Source organism: Heteronotia binoei, chromosome 4 (genome assembly GCF_032191835.1).
Source record: "Heteronotia binoei isolate CCM8104 ecotype False Entrance Well chromosome 4, APGP_CSIRO_Hbin_v1, whole genome shotgun sequence".
In the NCBI taxonomy this organism is placed as follows: Eukaryota; Metazoa; Chordata; class Lepidosauria; order Squamata; family Gekkonidae; genus Heteronotia; species Heteronotia binoei.
The window spans coordinates 147,875,518-147,886,460 of record NC_083226.1 but is presented as its reverse complement, the minus strand read 5'-3'; the positions used below and the strand labels follow the sequence as shown (position 1 = coordinate 147,886,460).

Sequence of the window (10,943 nt, the reverse complement as noted above, 5' to 3'; positions counted from 1 at the left end):
TGGGGATCTGGACAAATGTCCAGAATGGGGCTCAGAATCATTGCCACCACCCCATACACATCTAGGCCCACCCTACCCACCATACCTGGTAGGGTTGCCAACTCTGCATTGGGAAATTCCTGGAGAGGGTGGAGTCTGGGAAGGGCAGGTTTTGGGGAGGGACCCTAGCAGGGTATAATGCCATAGAGTCCACCAGACAAAGCTGCCATTTTCTCCAGGGGAGCTGATCTTTGTTGGCTGGAGATCAGCTGGAATTCCTGGAGACCTCCAGGCCCCAGTTGGAGCTTGGCAAGCCTGGGCCATCCCAGCCTCAAGGAAGGTGATCAGGCACATGAGCCGGCCACTGCCTGAACCCATGAAGGTGCAAACACATGTATGATGCCACCAAGTTGGCCAGACACTGACTGAGCCACTGAGTGGGGCAGGTGGATGCATCTGCCCTGGGGGTAACAGATTGCATCTGCCCTGGGGGTAAAAGGCTGCCAAACCAGCCAGCTTCTATGAGCTCCCAAGGGAGCAACTGAGCTGGCCAATGCTGCCTGAGCCTCAGAAGATTAGGTGGGTGCAGCTTGCCCAGAGGCTGCTTTCCCCTTCAATGCAGGAAGATTGTGTGATAAGGGGCCTGCTGAGCCCAAGGCCAGGGCAGCTGTTCTAGATATCCTGTGGCTAAGACTCCCCCTTTTTTAGGAAAAAATGGAAGATAGATTGTAGTAATCAGAAAATCAAACCTGCAGCCAATTAGCTTTTTTTCCAGTCAAAGTTACAGGGAACTTTGAGCTTCCATTACCATTTTTTTTTTTTTGCTGTCCAATCACAGCTGACTTCTGGCAACCCCTTAGAATTTCGAAGGCAAGAGACATTCCAGAGGAGGCTTGCCATTGCCTGCCTCCACATAGCAATCCTGGTATTCATTGGTAATCTCCCTTCCAAATACTAGGCAGGGCTGACCCTGTTTAGTTTCCAATATCTGATGAGATTGGGCAGCCTGGACGATCCAGGCCAGGACTGTTAGCATCTAAAAGGTAAAGGTAGTCCCCTGTGCAAGCACCAGTCATTTCCGACTTTGGGGTGACGTCGCATCATGACATTTTCAAGGCAGACTTTTTTACAGGGTGGTTTGCCGTAACCTTCCCCAGTCATCTACACTTTCCCACCAGCAAGCTGGGTACTCCTTTTACTGACCTTGGAAGGATGGAAGGCTGAGACAACCTTGAGCCAGCTACCTTAACCCAGCTTCCACTGGGATTGAACTCGGGTCGTGAGCAGAGAGCTCAGACTGCAGTACTGCAGCTTTACGACTCTGAGCTACAGGGCTCCTTTGTTAGCATCTACTTCTCCACAAAATTTCACATGAAAAACAATCAGATAGACAATAAATGCCTTGGCTATTTTGTATGATTTTTTTACAAAGGCACAATTGAACAAGATTGTTCTCTGAGATCAATATGAAGGGGAAAGATTGATGCTTGAGAGTTGCAGAATTGGGTTTTTTTGGACATGGAGCATCCTATAGACCTTACTTTCTTCCTGCACTTTGTTGGTGCCTTTCTCTGCACTGCCTTAGGTGATGAGACACCAAGAACTGTAGTCTCAAATGTTGCAACAAATAGTGTTACTTTTATCAAACCATGCAGAAAGTGACGCAGATTCAACCTTGAGAATGCAAGTCAGGTCTCTTTCTTTCTCTTCCCTTCCTCTTACTTGTTTGGTTGGGTTAATTATATGACACTCTGATCAGAAATGATACCTCTTTCCAGAAAGCCCAGAGAACAGTTTGTGGCTGTTTCATGCGGAAACGATGCCCCTAAAGAGGTGAAACCAAAGACCACTTCCTCTGTATTCCCCATATATAGGAGATATTTCACTAGAGTGAACACAAAGCAGCAACAATGGGCCTTTGGTTTGTGTTGTCATTCTTTGCTGCCATTCTTTTCTCCCCAATGCAGAGAGGTAAGTGTTGCTTTATATTAATATATTTTTCTCACAATTGAACTTCACAGCTTTACTGTGTGGAGTACAATACTGTGTTGAGTGCAATGTGATACAATGAAATGACTCATCCATGGTCTGACATCCCAGTATTTTTTCATAGATGAACAATGATTTAAACCTGTTGCCAAATATAAAAATATGAAAGCAATAAATTCTTCAGGGACAAATTTAAAGCAGAGCAACAGGAAGGATTGAAAATACATCAAAAAGCATCAGGGAAACTGCTAAAAACAGTGTAAACATTAAATAATAGTAAAGTAGTCTTTACAGGGCAGTCTCTCTGTCACACCACTATATTGGAGTTGCACTAGAGGAAGTTTATGCATTCATCTCTGCATGTGGGTGTGTATTTTATCTAAATATATGCAAAGCAGGGGACACTGTAGAGAAACATAAGGAATATTATTGTTTGCTATAGCTTTGCTTTCCTAAAGAAATCTCAGAAGGGATATAAGCAGATAAGGCTTCTTGTCTTGTTTTTCCATAGGCTTGTTCTTCTGCAAGACAATCAGGCAGTTTTTAGTCATTTGCAGAGAGGGATGAGAATCAGATGTCTTCTGCTAAGCTAATGCAGAATTTCTTGCTAGAATGCCACATGTTCTCTCCACTCAAATTACAGTATTTAGATGTTGGAGACATGCAGTTCTCCATCAGCCATTTTTAATTTTCAGTTCTGATTGTAGCATGCTGTATCCAAGTGCTTCATTTTAGTGAACCTGCCTCAGAACATTGCATCCATAATGTCAGGCCTACATGTGACTTTTCAAACATTAAAAAGATTCTTCTTTCATGAGTCTCTCACATCTCTGGGAAGCAACTGGCTGCTTCCTTACAGAAGTTTTTTTTTAAAAAAAATCACCCCCTACCAAGTCACACTGATGCTGCAGCACATCTTGGAAGGGAAAGTGAAGCAAAGCCCTTTAAAGCGAAAAGCGGTATGGAGCAGCAAACTGCCCCATGTTAGTCTGAAAGCAGAGCTTACTTCCCTCCATTGTGAGAACTGTTCATTTATTCCAACTCTTTGCTTCCTGTCATTTAATTGGGTTTTTATTCCATAAGATAATCCATCTTCTTATCCCATGAATGCTAAGTTTACTCAGAATTCTTTGGTGAAAGCCTTTTGTTAAAAGTCTTGTTAAAAGCCTTGTGAAAGTCCAGCTATATAATGTCTACCAAGTTACTGTTGTCTATATGTTTTTTCACTTTGTCATCACCAAGCCTTTCCTTTTCCCGAAGCCATGCTAACTTTCCCTCAGCAGGTTTTGTCCCTCTATGTGCCCAACAATTCTATCTTTGATTACAATTTCTACTAATTTGCCTGGGACAGATGTTAGGCTGACTGACCTGTAATTTCCTGGTTCCCCTCTGGATTCCTTTTAAAAAATTGCTTTAGAATTTGTTCCTCTTCAGTCTTCTGGTAAGAACATAAGAGAAGCCATGTTGGATCAGGCCAATGGCCCATCCAGTCCAACACTCTGTGTCACACAGTGGCCAAAAAAAATTATATATATACACACACACACACACTGTGGCTAATAGCCACTGATGGACCTCTGCTCCATATTTTTTATCTAAACCCCTCTTGAAGGTGGCTATTCTTGTGGCTGCCACCACCTCCTGTGGCAGTAAATTCCACATGTTAATCACCCTTTGGGTGAAGAAGTACTTCTTTTTATCCGTTTTAACCTGTCTGCTCAGCAATTTCATCGAATGCCCACGAGTTCTTGTATTATGAGAAAGGGAGAAAAGGACTTATTTCTCTACTTTCTCCATCCCATGCATTATCTTGTAAACCTCTATCATGCCACCCCGCAGTCGACGTTTCTCCAAGATAAAGAGTCCCAAGCGTTTCAGCCTTTCTTCATAGGGAAAGTGTTCCAGCCCTTTAATCATTCTAGTTGCCCTTTTCTGGACTTTCTCCAATGCTATAATATCCTTTTTGAGGTGCGGTGACCAGAACTGCACACAGTACTACAAATGAGACCGCACCATCGATTTATACAGGGGCATTATGATACTGGCTGATTTGTTTTCAATTCCCTTCCTAATAATTCCCAGCATGCCGTTGGCCTTTTTTATTGCAAACGCACACTGTCTTGACATTTTCAGTGAGTTATCTACCACGACCCCAAGATCTCTCTCTTGGTCAGTCTCTGCCAGTTCACACCCCATCAACTTGTATTTGTAGCTGGGATTCTTGGCCCCAATGTGCATTACTTTGCACTTGGCCACATTGAACCGCATCTGCCATGTTGATGCCCGCTCACCCAGCCTCAACAGATCCCTTTGGAGTTCCTCACAATCCTCTCTGGTTCTCACTACCCTGAACAATTTAGTGTTATCCGCAAACTTGGCCACTTCACAGCTCACTCCCAACTCTAAATCATTTATGAACAAGTTAAAGAGCATGGGACCCAGTACCGAGCCCTGCGGCACCCCACTGCTTACTGTCCTCCACTGCGAAGACTGCCCATTTATACTCACTCTCTGCTTCCTATTACTCAGCCAGTTTTTGATCCACAAGAGGACCTGTCCTTTTACTCCATGACTCTCAAGCTTTCTAAGGAGCCTTTGATGAGGAACTTTATCAAAAGTTTTCTGGAAGTCAAGGCAAACAACATCTATCAGGTCTCCTTTGTCCACAACATACAGGAGTGTTACAATATTTGCTGTTTTATTTTCCTAGTTATCCCTAATATCGAGTTTACAGTGACTGAATTTAGTGATAGGTTACATATATGGATTATTAGATCAACTATCTCATACCTGAGTTCCTTAAGCACTCTTGGGTGTATGCCACTGAAAGGGGAAAAGATCTTGGGGTCATAGAGGATAGCTCAATGAAAGTGTCAACTCAGTGTGCTGCAGCAGTGAAAAATGCAAACTCGATATTAGGGATAACTAGGAAAATAAAACAGCCAATATTGTAACACTCCTGTATGGTGTGGCCTTATTTGGAATACTGTATGCAGTTCTGGTCACAACTCCAAAACGACATTGCAGAGCTGGGAAAAGCACAGAAAAAGGCAACCAAGATTATTTGGGGATTGGAGCACCTTAACTATGAGGAAAGGCTGAAGAGATTACTAAAGTGGGACATGATTGGGGGGGTTTAAATTACGCATGTGGTGGAGAGAGTTGACAAAAATAATTTTTTCTTCCTCTCCCAAAATACTAGAACTCAAGTGTATCCAATTAAGCTGATGGACTGTAGATTCAGGATAAACAAAAGGAAATGCTACTTTACACAGAGTATGATTAAAACATGGAATTCACTGCCAGAGGATGTAGTGGTGGCTACAGGAATAAATAGCTTTAAAGGGGGATTAGATAGATTAATGGAGAATAAGTCTATCAATGGCTATTAGCCATGGTGACTGAGGGGAACATCCACATTCGGAGGCACTAAACTTCTGAATCTCAGAGCCAGGAGGCAACATCATGAGAAGGTCTCTATGCCTTGTTGCTGGCCATCCAGAGGAACTGGCTGGCCACTGTGTGCAACAGGATGCTGGACTAGACAGACTACTGGTCTGATCTTCCTATGTTCTTAACGTCAAACCAAACAATTCCAGTAGAACTGATCCAACATGGCTTCTCTTATGTTCTTAACTAACCTGGTAAGCTCCCCCTAAAGCATGATCCCATTTTATTGTAAGTGTTGCTTTCTTTCCCATTACTGTTGCCAAGGAAACCAGCCAAAAGCAAAACACACACACAACAAAAAACCCCAGAGTCTGATGCTTTCAAACACTGGCCTCCACAAATAATCGGGATCAGAATAGTGTCATTTGTGCAATTCTCGAATATCTACTCAGATCCAGAATATCCCCCCGTAATACCAAGATATTTTTCAGATATATTTTCAGACCAGACACATTTGAACAAACATCCCTACAGACCTCTTTTCAGCAGCCTCCCATCCATTCCCAAAGCCATAATATATGACTTGGCCTTTAGAAGAATCAATTGATGTTCCACCTTTCAGCAACATTAAATATCTTTAAAATATCTTATGTGAATATATGTGCCTGCATTAACCTCTTGCCCAGATATATTTCCTGCACTGGAACTGGCTGATTAATCTACATGACAGTGTGTACAAAGCAGCTGGGTTACCTTGGCTTCTTTCTACTTAGGTCATTGTGCAAGTATCATTGGAGGGAAAGAATCAGCTCCACATTCAAGACCCTATATGGCTGCCTTAATGAAAAGGAACCATTCATTCTGTGGAGGAACTTTGATCCAAGGAAACTGGGTGCTAACTGCAGCTCATTGTTCTACGTAAGTTTGGAGAAAGATTTCATTTTTATATGCAGTTCTGCCTGAAGTTGCACAACCTATGACATGAGAACGAGGGGGACAGTAGTTGGCAACAGCTCAAAAACCAAGGGAAACCTGGAAGTGAAGTCACGCCTCTCCAGAAATCTCCAGAAACTCTATGGTAAAATAGCTATGTAAGGTATGATATAATGGCTGTTGGGCCAACAGTATGACCTCACTTCTGGGGAAACTGGTTTTCCCCAGAAATGATGACATGCCATTGACTCAACAGTTCCCCCCCACCCCCAGCCTTTCTGAGTGGTGGCAAGAAAAAGGAGCTAGGACTGCAGGACAGGCAACCCTAGTCCAATCATATATGTGCAGCATATTATGTGTGGTTCTAAATGTGAATAAGTATAGAGAGAGAGTACTGAATGAAAGGAAACCCTGATGAAAGCACATGCAAAGGCAAAATTCAAGATACTTAAATATCAGTGCAGGGAATTGGTTATACATGAGTATCAGTTCAGATTAGAAATGAACTTTGGTTAATGCATTTGGTTTTGTGTGTACTTTTAGTAAGTCACTTGGGTTTCCCATCAGGAGAAAATCTGGATAAAAATATACTAATTAATGTACATTCACTTTTCAAATCCATTTCTTATCTTTCCAGAGAGAAGGAAACAACAACTGTTGTTCTTGGTGCTCACTCACTATCTAACAATGAGAAAGAAAAACAGTTTTTTCAAATTATCAACATGGTTGCCCACCCGAAATACAATGGGAGAACAAATGAAAATGACATTAAGCTTTTGCAGGTACATTTTAAAACTGAACTTGAAGGAATGCTCTGCAAAGTTGGTGGGATGAATGTTGTATTTATCTTCACGAGCCTTTTCACGTAAATAGCAGGATACTTTTCCACCAAAAAGATTGTAATAGTGAACTTTATTAACAATGGGTTAAATACTGCCAACTACAAACATAAGTTAACAGGAGCAGATTTCCCCCACTTTCACTTTTGCCTAGCAGCCGCCTGTTATTCCTGAAAGGCCTGTGCTTCTTTAACAAAATGTCACACATACAGAAAGACTCAGTAAGGAGGAAGAATCTGGTGGAATCCTCCCCTCCCTCATCCACCAATAGCAGAGAGCTTGCTCAGCCAGGTTTCCCTCCATTAGAAGTGGGCTTCTGGTATTATGTTGCTATTGTTGATTTGCAACATGTGAATACACTTTTCTCAAGAACCCTAGTTTTCTTTAGGGCTGTGGGACTGCACAAACATAGGATTACAGCAGTTTTCCTTATTGTTCCTGGCCTAGATAGACAATAGGGAAATTGGAAACATTCTTCTTTCCATCTTGGGTCCTGTTCCTTAAAATTCCATGAAATATGACAGGAGTGAAAACACCAGATTAAAGACAAAACCTCTCTTAATGAGCGTGGAATCAGAGGAATCCACTGATCTGTAGGTACTTCACATTCATTTGTGGAGGTTGTAGCATTTCTGATTTGACCATTAATTAGTTCTGGGGAGAGGGCTTGATTTTTTTTTTCCTCTTTGCAGCAAAATTGATTGTGATTTTTTCTTTTATTTTCCATTATTATTTTGTAAAGACTCCATTATAATAATAAAAAGAAAAGGAGTAACTCCAGTGTGCAGTGGTCTGAGATTCAGGGTTGTGAAAAAATTGTAAAAAAAATTTACACATTGTAAAAAAAATGCAGTTGTACAGCATGAGACATCCAACAAACCACACAATAGGTCTAAGATTAAAAAATGAGAAACAAAAAAAATTATGCAAAAAGGAATGAAATTGCAAAAATAGAAAGTAAGGCAGTAAGGGAAAGTTAGTACATATGGTGTAGCAGGTAAATAATGAAGCCCCACACATTGCTTGGTTTGAAGTGAGGTATTTTACTTTGACATCAAAGTAGAACTTGTCAGCATAAGCTCAAAATGACTAAGTTAAAATCATCATCCTTCTGACCATTTTTATTCATCCCCAAAACAAGCAGACAAACCCCCTCTTATCTAATTCAAATGCTCCACCTCCTGCTTTCCTTCCAGTAATTTCTTGTAGTTTTCCCCTGCTCTGTCCCTCTGTGTTATCAGCAAGAAGCTCCTTCTCTGCGGGGCCTCTGTCATCTTGGATTCACACCCTTAGCCTGTCTGGTTTTAACAGTTTAGCAGAAGCTCCTCTTAGGGGCCTCTTAACAGTCACTCTAAATGTTGCATCAGACATTCTCTTTTGAAGGCACAACCATATTTTCAATTATTATTATTATTGAGGTATTCATTAATTATTCAGGGGTCCCTCTTCAATGGTAAACAGTGGAATACATTATGATCTTTTTTCTTTCTTTTTTTGCAATCAAGTTGCAGCATTCTTATGGCAGCCCCATAGGATTTTCAAGACAAGAGACGTTTGGTGGTGGTTTGCCATTGCCTGCCTCTGCTTAGCAACCCTGGTTTTCCTTGGTCTCCTAACCAAATACTAAGCTTCCAAGATGTGATGAGATCAGGCTAGCCTGGGACCATACAAGTCAGGGCAGATGACCACCGTGCTCCCTTTATAGAAGCCCTCAATTTTATGTAGAAATTATCTACTGGGAGTATATAGAATAGCAAAATGTAATGCAACAGTACCTCTGGCAAGTCTCAATAGTGCTTTGCCAGTAAAAACTGAGTACATTGAATACTGTCTTATACTGAATCAGACCCTTGGCCAATCAAAGTCAGTATTGTCTATTCAGACTGGCAGCAGTTGTCCAAGTCATCTGGCAGAGGGTCTTTCACATCACCTACTGCCAAATCTTTTAATTGGAGATACTGGGAACTGAACCTGGGACCTTCTGCATGCCAAGCAGATCCTCTACCATGGAGCCATAGCCCCTCCCAAATTGTCTACTCAGACTGGCAGCAGCTCTCCAGAGTCTCAGGCAGAGGTCTTTCACATCACCTACCATCAGATCTTTTAACTGGAGATAACAGGGATTGAATCTGGGGACCTTCTGCATGTCAAGCAAATGCTCTACCACTGAGCCACAGCCCCTCCCTAAACATAGAATATCCACACTGGCATCTTGTTTTAGCCACATAAACACATGAAGCTTCCTTATACTTAATCAGACCCTTGACCTATCAAAGTCATTATTGTCTACTCAGACCAGCAGTGGCTCTGTCTCCAGCGTCTCAAACTGAGGTCTTTCACATCATTTCCTACTCAGTCCTTTTACCTGGAGATGCTAGGGATTGAACCTGGGACCTTCTGTATATCAAACAGATGCTCTGTCAGTGTGCCATAGCCCCTCCCAATGATAAGATTTGCATGGAGCAGACTACATGGAATAATGTACATTGAAACAACAAACTTCTGATATCATTGTGGCTTATTATTATTTCTTCAGCTTGACAGAAAAGCAAAGATTACTCGAGCTGTAAAAAGCATCCCAATGCCCAAAACTTATGATGATATCAAGGCAAGAACTCAGTGTCTAGTCACTGGATGGGGAATTACTGAAAACAGAGGGAAACCATCTGATACACTGCGTGAAGTTGACGTCATGGTTATTGACAGACACATCTGCAAGAAGCTGTATAATTCCAAAGCTCTTGTGACTCCAAACATGGTGTGTGCTGGTGGTACAAAAAAACCAAGGAAAGATACATGCAAGGTAAGAGGAGTTATTTGCTAATCAAAGGGAAAAATTATATTGAGATGGATGGTATTACTTTGAACAGCAGCAATACCCACAATTACTTTATCCATAAATTACTGATCAATGGGAAGGTTTGTAGTTAGGGGTTACAGTTACATTGTAGTGCTGCTACAAGACCTGCACATAGCTAGCTTATGGAATCAAGTATTGCATACCGCATATGCATGTAATGGCTGTAGAGATGGTTGGCCATCAGAGCAGCCCCGTCAGCCACTGGAGGTGCCATATTGACCCATTCCCAGTTCCTACCACCAAGAAAAAAAATTAAAATGGCCATTGGGCCAACAGTTGGATGTCACTTTCAGAGGAAATCCAGCACTTAGAACATCAGTCCATCTTCTATTTCATGTACTGCTTTAGTTAAAATATTTCAGGAAATCATTAAATGCAAGAGTTTCATGTTTCCTAATGCCCCTTTCAGTTTGTTAAAGCCTGACTGGACAGTTTAATTTTGCTGGATGTCAAGCATGTATCTTTCTTTTTCCAGGGTGACTCTGGTGGCCCTTTAATATGTGAAGGAATACAAAGAGGCATCACTTCTTTTGGTCTACCAGGAAAATGTGGTGATCCAAAATATCCTGGTGTCTACACTCGTCTCACAAAGGACTATCTCGAATGGATTAAGAAAACCATAGGGCGAAATCTAGACTGATCACTGGATTTTATGCTTCATACTCTCTTGATACCTATTGATGCAGTGTCTTTTTTAAAAAGCTTGTTCATTGATTTATGCTCATCTTATTCATCTATGTGTCAGACCCCATTACAATATTCCATTTTTATAGATGCACAAAAGAAAAGGACAGAGAGAATCTCAACAAGCTATATCAACACCCAGTATTCATTTGTTTGGGATATAAAGTTCCATCATTTTCTATGAAAACCTTGTATTTTTTTAGAATTCCTGGAGAAATTCCTGGGGAGGGACAGTGGCTCAGTGGTAGAGCATCTGCTTGGTAAGCAGA

The 10,943-nt window shown here is 41.6% G+C and overlaps 1 protein-coding gene across 1 annotated transcript; it reads left to right on the top strand.

Annotated features, from left to right (window-relative positions):
- The first annotated feature begins 1,870 nt into the window (after positions 1 to 1,870).
- LOC132569674 (granzyme A-like) lies at positions 1,871 to 10,650 on the top strand. The gene is made up of 5 exons (XM_060235987.1): positions 1,871 to 1,950; positions 6,132 to 6,276; positions 6,929 to 7,073; positions 9,667 to 9,933; positions 10,466 to 10,650. The coding sequence occupies exons 1-5, from the start codon at positions 1,890 to 1,892 to the stop codon at positions 10,628 to 10,630; spliced, it is 783 nt and encodes a 260-aa protein (XP_060091970.1). The 5' UTR covers positions 1,871 to 1,889; the 3' UTR covers positions 10,631 to 10,650.
- The last annotated feature ends 293 nt before the right edge of the window (positions 10,651 to 10,943 follow it).